General features: G+C 41.9%; 1 protein-coding gene across 1 annotated transcript; it reads left to right on the top strand.

Moving 5' to 3' along the window:
* The first annotated feature begins 21371 nt into the window (after nucleotides 1-21371).
* On the top strand, nucleotides 21372-22325 carry LOC133974575 (myosin light chain 4-like). The gene has a single exon (XM_062412193.1). It carries the CDS (start codon nucleotides 21466-21468, stop codon nucleotides 22069-22071), a length of 606 nt encoding a protein of 201 aa, XP_062268177.1. The 5' UTR covers nucleotides 21372-21465; the 3' UTR covers nucleotides 22072-22325.
* Nucleotides 22326-22586: the final 261 nt, after the last annotated feature.

The raw sequence follows: 22586 nt of genomic DNA, 5'->3' as shown, positions 1-22586 counted from the left end.
AACGGGTCCTTTTTTATTATACTGCAGCAGCTTCTGGAGAAGATTCGAGGAGGAAACTCAAACGTGGCGAGACGCTCAGAAGACACGCCCATTCAGCAGCACACACAGCCGCAGGATCAAGTCAGGACAGGCACAGGCAGCAGGAAAACGAGGAGCTGGAGACAAAACCAGAAACAATAACTCCATAATCCTATCATCGGGCCGTAGATGAAATGAAACGTCAACACACACACACATCCACTTGGAAAATAGTGAACATGGAAATAATACGAAACCTTAAAATTCTTGTGCTTCCTAGATTTTCTGTTATTTGTTCCGACGCTGCAAATTATTGTGTGCTTCAGTTAGATGTGAATAAAGAGATGATTATATTCTATGAAAGGTTTAAATGACAATACACCAACAACTGGCAACAATAGTATAATTACACCTTCATTATCTGATTCTTTCATGATTTTAGGGATAAATGACTAAAATCGTTGGTTAATTATAGTCTGAGTTAGTTTTTTTGGTCATGATTATCAGAGACAGATTTAGCACCCATCACTCAAACCTCAACACCTCTACTATCCATAAGATAATAATAATAATGCTAATACATTTTATTTACAGGTGCCTTCCACAGCACCCAGGATCACCTTGAGAAGAAGAGATAAAAACGGAACAAACAGCAAAACATATTTATCAAAAAGATAAATAAAAAGATGAACAGTGACTAAAACACCATGTAGTTTGGCCAAATGGAAAACAATCAGTCTGAATTTGCCAGTTTAAAAAGATGGCTTTTGAGACGGTGTGTTGTGGGAGGAGGGGGGGTTCCAGAGGCGGGGAGCAGAGCGGCCGAAGGCTCTGGATCCCATGGGTGGTCTAGCGTGCAGGATGTGCAGTGAGGTGGATGGCAGGAAGAAGACCTGAGAGTGCGGGGAGGGAGTGTCCATGTGCAGGAGTTCGGAAAGGAGAGCCCGATTATAGCTGGTCTTAAAGGTGAGGAGCAGTATCTCTAAAAACAATGGGATATCTGACCGAGAGCCAATGAAGCTGCTGAAGGACACAAGTGATGTGATCATCTCAGTATGACACTGTTGCCTCTACCCCTTTTTTCACATTAGCATTACATGGTGGTAAAACACAATTGGTGCATGAATAACATTTTTTTTCCCCGTTCTTCTAAATGATCAAAACAAGCCTCCTGTAAAACCGAGTGGGAGCTCTGAAAATGGCAGATCTCTTCTGGGCTTAAAGGAAGAGAGTAATCAATTCAGTGGTGCCGGTTGCTTGGAAACTGAGGCCACGGACATTTTCTTGGACATTTTCATAGGTTATATATCTGTTCACAGTTGTGTGTCCCTGAGCAGTGCACTAGCTAAGCTACTTCAGCAGCCGGATCCATCTATCCTTGTGCACACATCAAAACAAGGCATTTCAGCATTACTATCTCCCCACAGAGACTCGGGAACAGCTACTGTGGAGGAGCTACGTGAGCCGCATAGCAGGTTTGTATATTTTTACCTTCAGGCACTGGCTGTCGACATCTCAACCACAGAATTACAAATGACACTAGCAGTTCCTGGAATCACAGCCAGCAGTTTCTGAGAACCAGAAGATGGCGGCCCTATAATGCTACTGAGGAGCGGTGTTATAGTAGTTTGAGGTTGATTTTGAAGGCAACACATTTACACACCAAGCCGATGGAGTGACTGTGGATAATCTGCCCCTGCAGGTGCCTCACTGTACCACCTGTCCGCTTGACCACCAACAGATCTAGAGCCTTCAGCCACTCTGCTCCCTGCCTCTGGAGCTCCCTCCCACCAGACATCCATAACATTAACTCTCTCTCCATTTTCAAATCCCATCTCAAAACCCATCTCAACAAATGTAGCTTCAGGACTTGCATGTGTTACAAGGTTTCACTTCTCAACCAAGAAGCTTCTTCAGATCTAGTGATAGGTTTTAGGTATTAAATGTTTGCAGTTCGTTGAAATCGTGGCCAAATAGTGGGTCTTAGGGCGTTCCGGCATCGGGGTGCGAATGGCCGTTGGTAAGTGTAAGTCGTGGAGTAACCCTGCTGCTGTGCAAGTCATTACAGTCACATGATTCACACATATATTTGGGGATATGAAGTATCAAGCATTTAAATTCAAATTAGGATGATGCAAAACTAAATTTGTTTAAATTTTATACATATAATATATATAGAGAGATATGAATCTGTAATTTGATTTCTAAATGAGTTTTATTCTTCCCAAATGAAAGTAAAAAGCTGTTTTTTTCACAATGCTGATCAATACAATGTATAGAAAATGTTGAAGGTAAAACATTTCTTTTGAAAGTTCTGGTGTCAGGCTGTTGAATATAAAAAACAATCTCATTTCAATCTTAGCCACCTGTTAGATGATGGATGAACCATTGTCAGTCAGAATTGAAAATCTGTTAATTAATCAACATAAACCATAAAGGCTTTCAATTTGATTTTGGTGTTAGACATCTGAGTGGATAGATTTAATACATCCTGACAACATTTGATATTTCAATCTGGTTTTGGGACTTGAGGACTTCACAGAGGTAGCAGTAGCATGCTCCTCAACTCAGCTTGAGGCTAGCAGTTTGATCATTTTGGGAGCTGTGTTGTAGATCTGTCACAAAACGTGTATGAGCTCACATTTAAAGAAAAAATAAAATACGGATAGATTATTAGAGTTTGCAAAAAAATGTCACATCAAAGAGTTCTAACCCAAATCGTCAGCTCAAGGCCTCTGGACTCTGGCCTCAAGCAAACTGTTGCAGTGAAACTTCAGGCAGTGAGAAGGAAAATAAAAAGTGAAATGTCAAGTGGGAATGAAAAGTTGGTAGATAGACGAGATGGCTGAGACACTGTAATCGTAAAGACAAGGAAACCTTGATAACTACATGTCACTCACTGAGGAATACTCGCACACTCTAAGCACACACGTTGGTGTTGCTTAGAGAAACACACCAGAAACACATGTTAACGCAGGCTCACTATCAGTCACTCAGAATCGCAACAAAGTCCTGCAGTCATAATTACAAACGCCCACATTTTCTCTTTCAAACTTCAACTTGCAGGGTCGGCGAAACACCTGCAGCCATGTTGTTAGACAATGTTCAAAGGTTTTTTTACTCGCTCTAGGTGTAGAGCAAAAGAGAGGATTGTCGGATATGTGTTGACATCTTTAGCGACACACCGGGAGCTTTGATACGGCAGCGCTCTCCGCAGAGTTTTACTGCCACTCACTCTCCCCTCCATTCATGTAGCACAATCTTTGATTCAGTGAGATGTATCGGAATGCAAATGCATTTCGGCGCCGGGTTGCTTGTTTGACATCGTCTCTTCTTTTTCATCTCCAATTTGCATTTCTGAGTGGAGCTCTCACTAAAAAAACTGCCGGCCCTATCTCCGCGCTCGCCAGTACGCTCCCGGCTGCGGCTGTAGAAGGTTATCTCTGAGCCCCTCTTTATCTCCTCGGCCTCACTCCCGCAAGTTGAGCCACTTGCCGTCATTATGTCATTGTTTACGGCGGCGTCTCGGTCGGCTCTTGCAGCTCTTCGACTTGGTTTCCATCTCTTATCACCTCGCGCTATGCAGAGGACAAGTGGTCTTAATGATTCGGTCGAACAAAATGATTGCAACCCACGTTCCGTTGGTAGCTTTCTTCAGCATTAGGGGGGGACCTCAACTCAGCTCATTTGGTTGTTCCTTTTTCGGGGCGGTCTTTGTTCTCGTCCTCCAGCAATCCAGCAGATTCCAAGATTGACAAGAGCAAAACCTGTTGACATTGTCATCATAAGAAAACTTATATAATCCCATAAATACTTCAAGAGGGAACAAAGAAACCGGCACTCCCATTAATGATGCTTGACCTGGAGACAATGCGAGTTGAGACAAGACAAAGAGGATTAACTTCACAGTCTGGGGAGAAAAGCAGTAAATGATAAGCTGTATATTATTTAACAGACTTTAGACAAAGATGTAACACATGGGTCACACTGAGCGTTTGCATGGCGATAGGACTTCATTGGTAAAAATGTAGCATACACAGACAGACCCTGTTGACAGGTTCCTATAAACCAATCACCACAATGTGTTTAAGGTCACGCGGGTAAAGTTGTAAACCTTTGGAACATGTCACTAGATTTGGTAAGGAGAAAGATGTCCTGTCCTTCTGGGCTGTCCCTGCAGATGATATGCACCACTAATCAAATGCTTTGGCATACAGATGGTCGGGGTTAGGGTCGGGGCCACGGTTAGTGTTGAGGCTGGAGTTTCGTACGACGTGTTGTCCGACCATATAGGAAGCCATAAGTATCTGTGACTGCATTTAACTGCTGGGGGAAAACCCGACCACCATCTTACCTACTTCATCACCTCTGCATGTGTGGCCGACTGCCTCATGAAGTGCTTGTCAGATTGTTTACAGAAAGTTCTGCCAACTGAAAGTTTTGCAAAATTTGGACCAATGTCAGGGGACGGTTTGGGGAAATTGTTTGCCGATTGAACAAATATTCCCTTTGAAGCATGTTGATAGTGTTAGTTTCTGCCAAATCCTACAAAGGAGACAGTTTTTCTTAATTTTCTTTCAGAACATGTCTAAAAGAGTTAACAATCAAGGACATCAAATCTGATGCCAAATCCATCTTTCATTAGTTTTGCTGATGTCCAACAGTAAAGGACAAAACTATTTATATAATTACATTTGCATTACTCTTTACATTAGTAATTGATGTATTAACAAACAATGTGAAATACAACAAAAGAGAAGATCTTGTGTACCACATGTGCCATCTTATGTGCAGAACACAGCAGTTGAACACTTTTTGTTTTTCATTCTGCCGAAGTACAAAGAAAGGAATGTATTTTTGTAAGAGCACAAAGTAAGTGGAAGTTTAAAGACAAAGGAATTTGCATGAACTAGAGTAGATCTAGAGTCGGCACACAGGGAGACAGATTCACCTTTCATTTGGTTACTCCCATAATAAAGCTGTGAAGTCCATTTATTGAACTCTCTTGATGATCAGTGTTTCTTCTTTGTCGTCCACAGAATGAGAACTGGCATTTTACTCTTGTATCTCTTTATGTTTATAAATAGGCGGCAGGGTGGAGTAGCCTACAGAGAGTAGAATCACAAAAAAAGAAGTGCTGATATCACATCTTCAGGGGAGAAAAAAAAGAAAAAGTTCAATCTCGTCTCTGGGAGCACACTGGCTATAATGCGCTATAATTAAAATGTGGCTAATTCACAAGATGAGTCATGATGGATGTGTTTTTTTCTACTGCTGTAATTAAGTTCAATGTCTGAAGTCGCCTATGTTTTGCATATAGGATTTTACCACAAGGTGGCATTGTGAAGACACATGAGAGGTGTGACAGTGCATCACCTGCAAGGGGGGGAAATAATACAGCTTTGCAATTCAATTCAATTTAGACTAAGTCTACGCAATTTAGGGTTTCTGGGCCTGAGGATCCTACTATCATGACTCAATATCCTTCTGCCATTACATATTTTAAAACTCCACATAATTAAAAACAAAACTACCATAACGTGAACTATTGCACCTTATTGGTGAAAGTGTATATCTGTAGAAATAACTTTGAAGAGCATGTCTGGAAGGTGAGAGTCTCACACCACAGCCGTGAATTTCATAAATCTGCTCCGAGAGAAGACGACACACACTCTGAATAACTTCTCTGCAAAAGTTACGTCAACCGGGATGAACTTTCAAGTTTGAGGTGATTTATATTTCCCCGTTTTTGCTGGCGCTATAGAAAAAACAACATGGCTGTGTCTGTGATGCCACTCATTCGTCTCTGAGTGATGTTTTGAAGCCTGGATTTACCTCCTGCTGCTTTCTCCGTCGTTTTTTCCCCCCTGAAGCTAGAAAATGTGCTTACTGTGATAGGATGAGCACATTTATCATTATCCTATCCATATGTAAGCTACAGCGAAGCGTAAAAAAAAAACAAATAACCATTGCGTTTTGCTTAAAGATTTTTCATTTTTGATGGCTTTTTAATATGTAAAATGAAAAACTAATCCGTCCATATGATGCAGTACAATTCGACAGCATTACAGACATCAGCCTCTAACATGATGATCCAGTCAGTGCCTCTCCATCGCAGCACAAACTGAACCAACTGAGTTTATTTCCCCTCAGAATTCACAGCCAGTGAATTTCCCTCTTAACAAAACAGGAGGTGTAAAGACTGAGATGAGTGTGTTGAAGAAATCAATGTCTACAAATATTATAAACAGGAAAATGAATGTCTGGAAAATAACTTTCTGACAAACCTAATTCGTTAAATAGACATTTCAATGAATAACATTTTCTATTTTACTTTCTTTACCTATTCCTTGAAAACAAACCAAATAGAGAATATAGTGCTTTTATAATATATGTTTTCAAGTGTTTATCTGATTTTCCACTGGCCAGAAAATTGTTGTTTGGTTGCTGTGCCTTCGGTAGGTACAGATGTTTTAGCCCGAAGGACAAAGCACACACAGGTGGAAGTCTCAGGTAAACATGCTGTGAGCTGCTGGCCCGTCTTCTCAGCTCCTGTTGTACGGATCAACACAACCTCAAGGCTGCCGTGGCCGTTATGAAGGCAGCTGATGTGGAGCTGTGTGAGAGGGGAGGAGATGTGTATTTTTATGTGTAAAGCATCAGCTGCTTTCATAAAGGACACAGTCATCTAAAAAAAAAAATGGCAATGTTCTCCGAGCAGTTTGTCACGGCGGGGAGACTTTTCAACCCAAACCTCATTCACATTCAAATATATTTGTGCAGGTATTTCACAACAGTGCCCTTCTGAAAGGGCTGCTGGTTGTGTGCGAGGTTGTGTGTCCATAAAACTGGGTGTGGCAGAGGAGGCGGTTGTGTGTTTTGCAGCAGGGCACAGCATGGCCCTATTCTGTTAATGGCCATGCTCACTCTCTTTTACTGTGAGAGTCCACGGCTGAATTTCAAGATTATCAGAGCTGTTGAGGTGCCATCTAAAGCCAAACCCGCCGGTTTTATAGCTTGTTTTCTCTGGAGATACTAAAGTTTTTTATCCCCAGAGATCATAAAGTGGGTTCACACAGACGTGGCTCCTGAAACTGAACGCCGCGGATCGTCTTCACCCCACCCGGCATAATTTCACACCAAAGGTGGGGATCCCAGACCCTGCCAGAGATTGGGACAGCTCTCCTGTTGAGGCCACATCTGTTCTGATTGTCCTGATTTTCACTGAAGAATTTATTAAATTAGGGGCTGCCTTGCAGTCAGTGTGAGACCGAGATTGAGCACAGCCTATACCTTCCCGCTGTCCTCCCTGTCAATCTTAATGGTTATTGCAGCAAATTTGACAGCGTGCAGGCAGCAGCCGAGTTCTACCACGAAAAGAAAAATAAAGATTCCCCCACAGCTACAAGGGCTGCAAAACAAACCTCATCAAGAGGGAATAAAAGCATCTCCCTCAGGTTAACAGGAACCAGGACGTGGGACTTTTATCTGATGTATTTGAGGTTTTATATATGAAGGAAAGGAAACTCTGGAGGGCATAATAATGTCTTATAGTTGTTTAGAGTGTTTGTATCATGGCAGAGTGGAGAAAATTGCGCAATGGGAAACAGTTACCAACTTTGCAAACAGACTATATTTAAGCCTCTTAAAATGTGTGTATATATATATATATATATATACTTCTAAGTGTGTGTGTGTGTGTGTGTGTGTGTGTGTGTGTGTGTGTGTGTGTGTAAATGCCACTTAATTAATTTCTAACATCTGCAAACATGATTCTAAATCAGCTAGATGTTTAATTTTGGAAACTGAGAAACTGTGTTAATTACAGTCTCCCCAATATGTGTGTGTGGGGGGGGGGGGATGTTAGTGTTAGTTCATGATACACCCTTGTACATAACCATCACTGTGAATCACAGAGCAGAACTGCCAGATCCAACACATGCTCACTGAGTAAATGTCTTTGCAGCCTTTCACGAAAAGGTTACTCTTATCAGGGTGCGAGTGTTTCTGCTGCCAGAGCTAATGCCATAATTATTTTGGGGCTGTGGGTCTCGGGCTGGAGAGCTCGTGTCTGACATATGAGGAAGACAGGCGAGAGGGTTTATTTATTTATTTCATTTCACACTCTCACTGGTATTTCAAAGCACTTTTAGGTAATGTGCGAATAAAGTTCAACAAAGACGACTTTGGCTTTTTGACTCAAAGTAATTGCCCACGATTACAGCAAGACCTCAGTGTTGGCTCTGGGGTTTGAATAAACATTAACAAAATGAAATGCTAAGAATGAGCATCTAATGTATGAAGATTCAGGAGTATAATATGAGTGTAATTGTTGGTCAGTGATTTAGGCAAATAAGTCTGAAGGAAACATGTTAAGATCAAATGAAAGATGCTCAAGCATTGAACATTGGGGGACTCTGTATTTTGTGATGCAGATTTGCCAAAATAAATAATAGTACTTCCTGTATTGACAAGAAAATGTCGGCGACAGGAAGCATTGCATCAGACAATTCAACCTCTGTTTCCAGGTGGCCTAGTTGCCTAGTACCGTTGCTGTTTTCAGAAAAACCTAGTTCATACCTTAATCTCATTAGGGCCCCTTGAAAATCACAATTGGCCATTGAAGTAAAATTTCTATAGCACCATTCAGACACAATTCAATTCAAAGCGCTCTAGGACCAGGCTTTGTCCCCTGTGGTTCCAATGGTTCCAACAAAGTTGACGAACATACCAGAAAAATGACATAAAGGGATAACAAAACCACAAACAGACAACAAAACATACATATACTAAAACACAAAGCTACACATTAAGGCCAATACACACACAGAAGCATTTGAATATTGTACATGTACAGGATCAGCTTACTGTACTAGCTGATGCCTGTGGACAGGTGCTCATTGTTTCCGGCTCAACATTCACTTACAGCTTACTCTCTCTTTTCCCTGCCATCAAAGCGTCATGTGACACATGATTAACACTGCGGTCAAGAAACTAGATAATTGGAACATGTGAATGTCTAAGTAGTTTTGTGGAACTGCTACACAGTAGCTGTTAATGTAGGAAATGAGATGATATGCTGGTCGACCAACTGCTTAAGAACACATTATTTATGCTTTTATCTTTACACAATGGAGCTGTTAATGGAACTTATTTTACAATAGATGCGAGTGCACGATATGTCGTATAACTTTCCCGACCTCTCAGTTCCAAGGCCACGGTGCGATGCTGAGAGTTTAAGCTGCACTAATGAACACAGACATGTGACAAATTAAAGGACAAACCCCCAAAGTGTTTTAATAAGGGGCCGCGGCTCCAGAAGGGCTTCGATGCACCGCCACATTGATTTTTACAAGTCTCTTGTTGTTTCCATTAAGGTTGCGGAGAAAATTGTTTAACATGTCAAAACAGAAAATCTCCCTTCTCCCGATTAGGTTGAGACCCGGGGACCGTCGAGGCCATTTCATATAGCTAGGGGGGTGCATTGACATCTCCTTCAGTAATTCAGTTTTTTTCCTTTAATTTACCTTCACCATCGTAGTGTTTTTATCTATTAAGGCTCTGATGTATACTCACTGCCCAGCAGAAAGACAACAGTATGGACTAGTTAGAGAGGAAGGATGGTGGAGACAGAATTTAAGCCAAAATAGATGTGAATGTTGGACTCTTTCACACGACCCAGCGATGAGATTCCAAATAAATAATGTTGCTCCGTGGCTGTAGGGTGTGTCAGCTTTTGCCCACCACGTGAAGGCGATGAGTGTTTTTATAGCTTCTTCCAGAGGACGACCTTTGCAATCTACCCTTTTCAATCCACAGTTTCGCGACCTTATACAGTTCAAGTTTTCTCTGCAACTGGTTGTGGCGGTGGGCTGATGCCTGAACCTTCCTCCGGTTTGCGTTTCACTTGGCAAGTCGCGGCATTTCCCAGCACGCTGTCTCTCCATTACGAGCGGGTTGTTTGTTTCACCTCCCAGTTGCAGCCCCCCCCCCCCTGCAGCAAACCATTCTCGTGTCATTCAGCTGGAGAGGTTTAATTTTAGACTTCCAATTTTTATAGCCATGCATTCTTGTATGAATACTTTTTTATATCATATTGGGTTTAAAGCTACAGTGTTGATTAATGCATGTCTTCCTCTATGCTTGATGCTCCTTGTCCGTATAGCTTGCATTTGTGAAATATAAAACCTGAATAAGTCATCATTCAAAAGTACCAGAAACGTTCTTGATAAAAGTGTATTTTCTTTGTTTTTTTACCTGTATTTAATATTCCTCCGGCGTGCTCTCTGCTTGCTTCGTTCTCTGACCCAGCCTCGTCCTCGAGCGCTGATAAGGTCCACTGTTTTCAGTTAGGTAGAAGGGCATGTAATCAGTCCACGCAGCGTGTGAGGCACTCCGATAAAGGCAACCCCAAACGGGCCAAATCAGCAACATTTTTCAAACAAATGGGCCGAATTAAAAGTGCTCTTAACCTGAGAAAGCGATGCACCAATTGCTCGTTCGCTAAAGAATTGCTGACCCTGCGCTTTCAGGACATAATGCTACCTGATTGCCTACATGCTTGGCTCTTTCTCCAACATTATCACGGCAGGCAGCCCCGGTACGTTTTTTTTCCGATTGTGTCCTGTCTGAGAGAGGCGTAGTATCCCAGCAGGCCTTTGTTTCTCTCATCATCCTCTCCGTCTTTACTCGTGCACTCATTACAGTTTGATGCAGTGGCTCCAGCTGTCACTCGTGCCTTCCATTTAACTAAAAATCTCACACTTTAAGTTATCGATATAACATGAGCCTGTGCAAAAACTGAGAGGCGCTGTCAGACGGATGCACAGTTGCTGGTCTTTGATGTGCTCTGTTTTGCCTTTTCACTTTATTTAACTTGTATATCTCCACTCTGTGACATTTGATATCTACTTGTGCTGAAATGACGGATAAGTGATTTTCTTGTTGGGAAACAGGGACCTATTCTGAGTGAGTATCCCGAGACTCAGTTTTTCTAACCTGTGCCACTTTTGATTTCTTTCCCATGAATAAAACAAATGAAGCCTCAAATGGTTCGATCCAGGGCATGAGACTCTAGACGCTTCCTTAAGCTACTCGATACGTGATTGGATAAAGCAGAATGTATACAAACCACCACCTGAAAACACTTACTTACAGAAAGTAAATGTGTTGATTGGCTTTTGCAGTCAGTGGTTCTCTGGCTGATCATCCTTGTTGTTCTTGCTAGGACCAGGAAACATCCACATCCAGCAGATGTGTTGGCATTAGTTTATGTAAGGAATTTGTTATGATCAAAAACACAAGAGAAGAAAACATTTCAGGTTTAGACAAAAGGTATATAGCTGGGCGTGGGAAATTGAAGATTTGACTGTTCCAGGTGGCATCTTGGTCGTAGCTGAGTTATGAAATCCGTTTGGTGAGTATTTTCTCGTGCCAGGCTGCAAGCAGAGTTGTCAGCCAACGTTAACTCGGGCTGTGTGGGTTCCTATAAAGGCCACGCAGTTGTCAGCGGGCGGGATGTACCCGGGAAGACACCTCACACTGCAGCTGAGAGTCTCTGAGCAGCCAAAAGAGACAGGTTGCACTTCCTGATGACGTAATGCCGACTTCTCACGCAGCGATGGTGTAACTCACTTGCTCATGGACATTTGCAGTGTCGCTTGTACAGTTAAGCCAAACATATCCACTTCTCGGTTTCGGCATTGTGATTATTGCATGTTTTATGGGTGTTTTTATTGGCATATGTTTCCTAGCTCTTGCCAACAACATGCTCCAACATAGACTGTATCTCTCACTGATCCAACAATGTATTTTCAGTTCACCGTGTTTTATTTGCTTAATGTCTTTTAAAACCCACTAGAGCTGATCTCTGTGAAAGTGTATGTGATAAACAGTAGTTTCTGCTACGCCGGCCTGAATGGAGAGGGCACTTCTGTAGCTGCTAGAGTTTTTTAAGAGCTCTAATCTCAAAGTGTATCTACGAGAGATTCTTTGACAAGGACCCAATCCTCACTTCATTACTTTTTTCTATCCTGAATGTACAGAGAGGGCACACACATATTTTTCTATTTACAAATGTGAATTAATTTCAAAGCTTGCTTACTCAATTGAAAACAAATATATATTGCATTTATGTCTTCTATGAAATGATGCCACCAAGGACAAGCACATAAATCTGGAAGAACTTTAACGGCCAGACAGCAAAGGCTGTTCCCGCCACATTGTTTTAATGACCTTAAATATGACAACTAAATGCAGGGTGTTTGGTAAATCTAATTCTTCCCATGTGCTATGTAGTAGTGCCAGTGTTACCATGGAGCAAAGGAAATGTGTGCGAGGGATCTTTTTAATGATTGAGTTTTTGGCCTGATGTGACACCGGCAGATTAACCCACCACCCACATCTGATGCCACATCCCACGAGAAGACATAACGCTGCTTTTCTGGCACAGATGAATCTAAGTCTTTGATAATTAAAGTGTTTTATCTTTGTGACATTTATAATGTCCATCTCCTTCTTAGTAAAGGGCAGGAGGACTGATGAGTTCCCATAAAATTGATGGCTTGTATTCCTGTTGAAATCCTCGGCGATAGATTAGATATAAGAGGTTGAGGACTGAATTGAAAATGATGTATCAGTCGGCCAGTCTGACTACGCGCTCTCAGACTTATGCAATGTAAGCAGTGATGGTTATAGTTTAGGGGCACAGGGTATTTGAAATGTCAAGAAAGCACTTACTAAATGCAATTTTACATAAAAACACAAAGGTGGTGAGAGCACAGTCTTTCTTCCTAGACCCGGTAGGCAGCTGAACAGAGTACCAATTCATCTTTCTCATGTTTGTCTTAGAGGTGTGAAAACATTGCTTGTACGTGGAGCTGCATTGCACATTTGGTTTTAGAACGGCTAGAGCCACAAGCACAACACACACACACACACACAAACACACACACCTAAGCCCGTTTTCCCTTTTTTTTCCCTAAGTTCGACCAAGTACGGATCTTCGATTTCCTGAAACGGCATACTCTGCTTTTCAATTCCATCAAAAGCAGTGTAACCTCTACCACATATACTCCAGCCAGGCGTGGGTCTCCAGAGCAGTCCGACGGCCGCTGCCCTGACAAACCGTCTCTTTCACATATCCTCTGAACAAGAAAGCCAGCATCTAAGGTCAAGCAACCACTTTCCAGTGAACACTTTCTGAGAGAAACCCAGAATTTCCCACTCACAATTTCCTTTCCCTTTTAGTTTTTGATTGTGCATGTTGTCCCATGTGTCTGCATGGGTTTCCTCCCACCCTAAAAGACGTGCATGTAGGTTGATATGTAAATTCTAAATTACACATAAGTGTAGTGCTACTTTAGCAATGGAATAGAAAATGCAACACTTAGAGGGGAGAAGCACTTTGTCAGTCCCCAACATCACATTAACGGGATGAGCAGTTTCAGAAAATGAGAGCAGTTGAACAAAATCAAGCAGTTTGTAGAAGGTTGGTTGAATGTTAATGTCGTATGAATATACAGGCTTTGCTTAAAGAGCATGGAAAATAAAAAAATTGGAACTTAAAAAAAAAATGTCTTACGCAAGAAACTCAAATGTATTTTTTTCCTCACTCTGTTGCCATGTTAGTCCCAATTGTCAGATTGAAACATTTACTTTAGACCCATGTTTGCAGTGTTTCTACAGAAAAGGATCATCTCAATCTCTACTTGAGTAGCATAAGAATTCTAAGGTTTCACTCACTCACACTAATTTGCTCTGTGGGACGAGTCTTACTCCAGTTTAGTATTCTTCACACTATGAATGCATTAATATCCTCCTTCCTGCTCTTTGCCTCCATTTACAGCTGAACTGTCAGTGACTAATCTGTGGCTTAGTCCGACAAGTCCAGCTTCTGTCTTTCCAAAGGTTGTGCTAAGGATTCAAATCCTCAGGCCACACCAGCACAGGCAGAGGAGGTCAGAGGAATAATGCCCTCAAATGGAGAGAGTTTGAAAATGATATGAATGAAACTTAAATACATGAAATAGCCTCTGGCCAGTAATCAAAAATACAACTATTTAATGAAATATAAACTGAATTTGGATTGGACTGTTAAATTCTCAGCCCAACCCAGAGTTAATTCTCTAACAAGGGAAAATCATGACAATCCACTCCCCATCAAACAAAAGCTGCAGCCTCTGGAAACAACAACAAGCCAACGATAACTGGAGGGCTTGTCTGCATTCGCACACATGATCTGAAGCTAATTCACTATTATTTCATTTGAACCCTTGTCTCATTGAGTATGTCTCACCAGGCGTTGGGGTTTGAGAAGGACGAGCACTTCCAGCACTGACCTCTGAAGGAGAGCTAAGGCTTCGACCTTCATGTCGAGAGGGTGAAGGAAAGTTTGCCAAATGAAAAAGGTTGCGTTCCGTATTTATTTATTGTCCTTTCCCAAAAATCCAATCATAGTGGTAAGCCTGACAGTTATTTACGGTGATCATTTCAATTATATCCATTAATTTAATTGGATCATTTACTGAATGATCTGTGCCTCGGAAAAAACTTCTGACAGCTTCTGATATCTAAAGTGAAATTATAAAATAAAATGACCTTATGACATTGTGGTGCCATTAAAAACATTTAAATTTCTATCAATACATATTATCTCAGTGTCTGGCTTTTAATACTTTTTCATATTTCTACATTGAATTATTAATTTTTACAAAGGCTCCCATTCACATTTATCTAATCCCAGTAAGCTGAAATTGATACAGCAGCAATTTCTCATGGTGACAACTAACAAGAGGAAAAAAGAAAGGAAAAAAATTGCTTAAATTGGATGAAAATAAGATGATGAGATATTGACGTCACTGGATTCAGGAGAGCGACCCACTGAACAACTCTCCTTTAAGAGCTCCTCGCAGAAAACATATTGGTCTGAAGCCAAATCTGTCACAAGTAAACACGTCAAACTAATGACGCAGTGGAGCCTCAACACTGACCCACCTCAGCCTTGTGTCGTAAAACAGCTGTAACACAACCGGAGTGTGAAATATGGAGTGACCGAATTCAGATATAATGACCACGGCAGCCATGGCAACCATAATGCCTCATGTCAATATTTCACCTCCTGTCAAGCCAGCTGTGTCTGGCCACTGTCGACATAACATTTGTGTTATCTATGTGCGTCAACGGCATGTGTCACGGTCGTGTCACAGACTCGATGGAGAGGAGGAGCAAACTGGAAGCAGGTGCTGCCGAAAAGGTACAATTTATGGAGCATATTTCTGTGCTAGATAGTGGAAGCGCTATGAAGACATGTTTAGTCCACTTCTCCCGGGATTAAGGGTCTGAATTTAACATCCAGGCATTCCTGCTGAGAAAAGCACCTCGTAAGCTTCGAGGAAAACATCTCATAAGCCCGTGTGCAGCTGGGATAAACAGGTACGAGCCATTCAGCGACACGCTCCAAACACGGCATCAGAGGCACATCAGAAATAGACCGGTCCAGCTGAACAGGAGAGGATTCTGCCGCCAAGCCAAGTCCTCTGTGTAGAATAGGCGGGTGGGGGGGGGGGGGGGGGTATGAATAGCTTGGAAACTTCCCTAATCTCCCCTTCAGAATTCCACGCCAAGCTTGTGAGAAGGAGGCATGGCGCTCATTCCCAGTGAGGCGGATGTGCACCATGATCCCCAGGCTATTGTTTGGGAATAACATAGGTATCTTTTATAGCACTAACTATAGACTCCACGTTGAGTATAAAGGATCATGTTGGAACAATACAAGTCATTCTTTACTGCTCTATATCAAGTGCTGTCAAAGTAGCTAATCACATTCAAAGTCACAGTCACTGCATACCAACATTCCCTCAACCGTGACCTCAGCTGAACCTTCTGGGGTGAAATCTGTCAGAGCTCCAAAAGATTGAACGAGAATTATATATTTAAAGAAAACCTTTAAAAGCATAAACTTTACAATTACAATATTCTTGCAGTTTGTATACATTTTTATCATGGAAGTTAATATTGCAGTGATATTAAAAGAAATGGATTTTTTACTGTCACTTAGTTTTAAGGATCTGCCGCTTATCAGACAGGGACCCATTCCCTGAAATATCCTTCTGCTTGATTTCTGAACCGGGCTGATGAGCCTCTCAAAAGCAAACACAATACACTGATTGTCTGAATCACATGTGAAGATCTGACCCCGATGAACCCGCGCTCCCCACTGATTCAAGTTTCACTGGGATCAGTCAGTGCTATTGTTGTGAGAGGTGGCTGGCATTCAACGCTTGTTGGCTTCAGGGGTGCTGCACCTTTTTTTTTATTGTTGACAAGGGTCTCTTCTATTTATAACTGTGAATGAAAGATAGAAAATGCGTGTCCAGTGTCCTACATTTTGAAAAATTCCATTTTCTCAAAAACGTATTTATTACTCTGACTTTTGTTCTTATTTATTATGTAAATATTTCAACTGTCTCACCTACAATGTAGTTAAATTCTTGGCCACGACTGTTTTAAACGTCGTACTACTGAACCGAGTGCGGGGTATCACAAATTAACTCTCCTCATTTTATATACAGTACCTCTTTATCATGTTGTAAACTTATTGTATTTTGATTAATTTCAAATTGCCTGCTTTGCTTCAGTAGAGTGTGAAATGTACTTTCCCTTTTGTAGCTTTTCTTTCTTTTTTTTTTTCTTCTTCTTTCAATTTCTCTCATTGTGAGCACGGGGGATAGAGTGCGGGGGTTTCGGGCAGAGAGAATGAACACATGGGTGTCTGGTGTAATTAAACACAAGTATTAGAACAGGCAGTGCCTTCACCAGCTATAATTCATCAAACGTGGTCTTAATTAAATTGTTTACACAGATGTCCGCAAGCTGGTTCCTCGTAACAGTTATTCCATTAGAGCGACGCAATACTATTACTGGACTATGTAAGAAAAAAGTTTGTTTGCCAAATGTAGAAATGTTAATTTCTTCATTTCAGAAATGTAGAAATTAAGTCCTATTTCAGATTAGCTAATTCCTAAGAGTTGGAAAGGCTACCATCCTCTGGAGTGGCAGCTGAAGCGGGGGGGGGGGGGGGGGGGGGAGCACTAATGTTTACGCATTAAATACCTCACTGTCAACAGGTACTTGAGCGTTGTTGGGTGCCGTGGTCATATATTTAGAAAGATGTAAATGTACAAACGTATTTGGCTCTTTATATAGAGATGTTTTTCATTTGTTTTATTTCCAGGATGAATCAAATTTGATATTTTAGGTTTTATTATTCTGTTCGTCACCCGATATGAGCCAAATAATTCCACGTATATCAACGGTCAATGGGGCTCAGGGAGAAACGAACGGGTTCGGAGTTGCTCTCCCTTTTAAGCCAGTTAACAAAACACGGAATCTTTAAAGTCTGAGTCACACCCCGTCACGGCCGTGGGAGGAATGCAACCGCTGTCTCGATCACTCTCTTTTATTAGACCGGTGGTCTGCCTGCCCTCATTCCCAGTGTTATCTCTGGGATTAAGGGGCTTGCTGTCTTTTGACCAGCCTCTCCTCGCCTGGACACACAAGCCCTCTGCAGACCTCTGTGGAAAACACACAGGCGTTGAAGCGCACACACACTCGCCCACACGTGTGTTTAGAGGGAAAGAGAGGAGTTGGAGGGGAATGACTGATGTTAGATGGGGAATTCGGGGTGGTGGGATAGTTCAGATTGTTTTGCTTTGAAACTTTAGAAAGGCAACTGTGAATTAAGAGTGGAAAGACAGTATTGTTAAACAGAAGAAAAACAACTTAAATCTCATCTTTTAAAAGCTGCAGGGTGTTTTTAAGCCACTCGGGGGCGGTATTCCTGGAAATGGTTGAAAAGCTGGCTTCCTGGGTGATCACACATACTCACTGCAATAGACTGCATTAGCTAAGATGCAGGAAATAGCTTGGTTGTGAGTGGAAAGCTCACCAACGCACTGCAGTCCACATACTCTAAACACAATGAACAGATCTGAAATGTAACATCTTAGCACATAACAAGCTTTCAAGTTGACACTTTGAATCTCTTATGCCGTGTTATTGTAAATTGTATAAGTGAAACACTTCAACTTACCCAATCAGCACTAACTAGAGCACTTAAACCAGATTGTCCCTCATTGAATTACCAAACAAACAAGACCTACCTTCCTCAATCTGCATAAAAAAACTGGAAAAAAAAAAGAACTTAATGGCTCTTTCTTTTTTTTTGCTGCGTACCAATGGATGTGCTGAACGTGAATTACTCTGACACTGAAGAGATCTTAATAGCCCCATGATTCAGATCTCTTCCTTAGAAGGTCGTAATTATGGGTTAATTTTTCAATGTGTTTATTTTGAGGAAAACAGGGAAAATTTGGGCGATGAAACAAGAACCAAGTGCTCAAAAAGGCTAAAGAAAGAGCCGTAGAGCCTATAATTGTTTATCACCTCGAGTATCTGACCCTTATTCCTGCTTATTGAATAAACCAAAGTGACACCGTGAACATCAATGTCTCACAACTCAATATAAGAACCCTTTATTGAGTCAAATGGTAAATCTGTATGGATTACAGAAGCATGGACACATCAATGTCCAGTAATTGTCGGACTGGACTTTGTTTCCACAGATATGATCTTCAACAGCACAGTGATTAAGTAAATGCAATATCTAATTGTAAACATGAAGTCACTTCTCGTTTTAAATATATCCCATGGTGCATTATCAGGTTGCCATCCAGGATTTGATCTCTGTCATCCGTCTGTGCAGTTGTCAGGAGTCTTTACTTTATATTGGTGGTAACAGCATCATCGCTATGAGCCGACGGAACACTTTTGGGTTCGTGGCTCCCGGGACACTTGCATTTTATCAAATGTTGTTCTGCACGGCTGAATTTGGCTTTGTGACCTCAGTTAACGTTATCTAAACCTGCGATATTCCACCTCATGTCCAGTCTTCGCTGTTGGTGTTTCAGATTTATCGGTAATCGTTATTGAATCGTCATTTTGTTTTTCTCATCACATCTAAGACACTCGGGATGGGAGCAGGTACATAATCAGCCATTTGTAACGTGACACAGTTTAAGTGAAGCCTATGAAAATAAATGATACTTTTTTTTTACAAGATCCAAGATAAATCGGCTCGGTTCAACATTAAATGACAGCTGACACTATTTCTAGTTTTTTTACAGATCATAACGATGTGGCCACTTGTTTGACTTCAGATGCATTGTGTTACTGATTGAAGCCATTGTTTGATGAGCTCGACAAATAAGCGGTAACAATAACAATCGGTCCTGCCGGCACATCTGTGCACAGCTCGACGAAGTTTACACTACAGAGTTCTGGTCAGATGCTCCGGACATTAAACCGACCTTCCCGTGGTTTGTTTGTTTCTTATCAAGGTCTGATGTCAGGCTATTCACATCCAACATCATTTTGCTGCAACGTAAATACGTCCAAACAGCAGCGGCTCTAACCTTGAGGTTACCGTGAATGTGAAAGGATTAAATTACTCTGTGCAGGAAAGTGGGTATGATTGATATATATGGATTAATTTGAACCTTTTTTTTGCCAGCAAAATGACAGTAATGATTACCAGTAAGTAACCCATCCAAGTGAAGAGGATGGGGAATGAAGTAAAGCATCGAGGCGCTTCATCATTTCTCTCTTTTTTTTTTTTGAAGGGGTAGCCATGAGGGAAATACCTGGAATCTTACATATACTGTATGGTGCTTGAAGATAGATATTATATTTGGCCCGGCTTGCAGGTGTTACTCTTTTGCTTCTTTCGGACGCACATGTGCACGTGCCCGCCCGCATGCACGTACACACCAGCGGACGACAAATTAGCTGTCAGTTTTACAAGCCATGTGACCTCAAGAAAAGGCAAAGAGAAGGAAGATAATGATCTCTGGCTAAGGAAAAGTATACAGACACACGTGCACACACTCCCACATCTGCACACTGAAAGAACACTGTCCAAGGTCTCCGGGCTGGAGAGTGATGGATCAATGGGGGACTGGCATGAAGATGGAGAAGGGGTGGATGTGATTATCACATTGACAAGCTCTAGCTGTTTTAAACTAAGTTGATAAACTGGGATGCCTGCGTGAAATTAAAGATACTGCTGATTAAGACTGCGACGGCGAACCGCACATTCCATACACTCGCCGTCCCATATATGAAATTAATATTTTGCTGGTTAATTTATTATTCACTAAAGGGAATTACCCAACACTCATCTACATAAAGCCAAGTGACACGTTATGTGTTTATAAAGTAGAGGCATAATGGGATTGCTTTTCCCTGCCTTCACCTTGTAACCCTGCAAAATGCACTGTGCATGGAGACTTGAAACACGCAGCATGATGTCAGTCGGAAATATGAATAACCGTGTTTTTCATTGAAGCAATGTAATCATAAAAAGTCTGAAATCAAGTGAATTTACATAATGTCCTTTTTACTTTTTTGTTTGAAATATAAATATGCATTGATAATCGCTCACAACAGCACGGTTATTACTGTCACTGACGCACCCTGGCACATTTGCTTATTTATGGGCTTAACTCATTGACCTTTCCAGTACATCATCATTTAATAAAATATTAATTAAAAGTGCCTTTAGGGAGCGTGCGAGTTTGCCAGGTTCCTAGATACGGTGAAGTACTCTGAGCTATTCGGCGACAGGAGGGAGAACGCAAGCTCATTTATCTGGGAAATGAGAAATTGCCAAATTCCCTGTACGAATCATTGCGCACGGTTACTATCAAAACAGTCTCATTGAAAAAAAGGTTTGGCAGACACTCTGTCTCTTAAAAACTATAAAGTGATAGCGATATTGCGAGGCAGATTTAATGCATTTCCCTAAAGCCCTATCATCTTCCTGTCTAAAAGGAGAATGTCCCTCTCTTATTATAAAATAATCCATAATGATAAGTCCCTAAGAGTACTCGGCCCACCTGAGACCTCTGCCATAAAGACATAACAGCTCCTGAGGTAGCTGCAACAATGCTCTGGGAGAAAAAAAGCCATTGTACCAGAAACCAGTGATTCCCAGACTTTCAGCCGTTAGCGAGCAAAGCTATTTTGGTCTGTCTCCCTCATGAGCTGATACACTGGCTGTGCTCTGATCCCTTTGTCCATCAGAGAGACAGAACATTTTCAGCCTAATGCAACTGGACCCTCGCTAATGACAGCAAATAGCCCTGTCGGCTACATGACAGCAGCTGAGAACAATACTTAATGTTGACATCACTTGCTATGGGGATCTATTTCGGTTTTCTTCCTTTTATAGTGTGCCGTTTGAAATTGCTTTCCGGGTCCTGAGAGAAAGCACATATAAATGCTTCAGAATAGTAGGTGGACCCTTGTGCTTGGGAATCACCTCCAATCTTCTCAGACACTCGCGTGCTTCTCGTCAAGTACCAGCTCACTTCGGAATCCCTTCAGAAGATGCCACCCAAGAAGATTGAACCGAAGAAGCCTGAGCTCAAAAAGCCAGAACCCAAGAAAGATGTGACTCCAGCGAAACCAGTAGCAGCTCCGGAGCCGCTGCCGGAGGCTCCCAAGGAGCCCGATTTTGACCCCAAAAGCATCACCCTCGAGTACACCTCCGACCAGATCGAGGAGTTCAAGGAGGCCTTCAACCTGTTCGACCGCACACCCACTGGGGAGATGAAGATCACCTTCGCCCAGTGCGGGGACGTGATGCGAGCTCTCGGCCAGAACCCCACTAACGCCGACGTGCTGAAAGTGCTCGGGAAACCGAAGCCGGAGGACATGAGCACGAAGATGGTGGACTTCGAGACCTTCCTGCCGATGCTCCAGCACATCTCCCGTTCAAAAGATCAGGGCAATTTTGAGGATTTTGTGGAGGGGCTCAGGGTTTTCGACAAGGAGGGCAACGGCACCATCATGGGAGCGGAGCTGCGTCATGTGCTGGCAACGCTGGGAGAGAGAATGACGGAAGACGAGGTGGATAGACTGATGGCGGGACAGGAGGATGCCAATGGGTGCATCAACTATGCCTCCTTTGTGAAGCACATTCTTTCCGGCTGAATGGGACATTAAAGCATTTTAAGACTTTTCTGGAACCTTACTAAACGTTTGTCGATTTAGAGGTGAGCGCTTGACTTAGTCGGTGACATTATTTTTTCCACTGTCAAATGAAGAAGTCACCGCTCTGTGAAAAAAATGATGACAGCTAGATTAGCTCTTTTTAACAAACACACTGAAATATAATTAAATGCCCGTGAGATACCATGGACGCCCATGAAGAAAAGCCCATTAATAAAGGAAAATATGATAACAAATTGCCTCACAAATGTCATTTCAGCACGCACCACATTTAAATGTGAAGAGAAAAACGATGACTCACCCAGGATTGCTGATAAAAGTGCCCATTTTAAGTCTATTAAACTTAATCACGTCAGCTGTGTTAATGTGATTAGTACAAAGTATTGTTGGGACAGAGAGAAAAAACAAAAACAAATAGGATTTTCCTCCATTTGAAACTACAACCGATTCTCCTCTTTTCTGTTTTACATAAAGAGTGGTTGAATGAGCATGTTTTT

Source organism: Platichthys flesus, chromosome 19, assembly GCF_949316205.1.
Source record: "Platichthys flesus chromosome 19, fPlaFle2.1, whole genome shotgun sequence".
NCBI classification, from domain to species: Eukaryota; Metazoa; Chordata; class Actinopteri; order Pleuronectiformes; family Pleuronectidae; genus Platichthys; species Platichthys flesus.
The sequence above is the reverse complement of the archived record's forward strand: the minus strand, read 5'-3'. Positions and strand labels throughout refer to the sequence as shown.

Coding starts and splice junctions, on each gene's coding strand:
- LOC133974575 (XM_062412193.1), top strand. CDS start 21,466: ATGCCACCCAAGAAGATTGAACCGAAGAAGCCTGAGCTCAAAAAGCCA.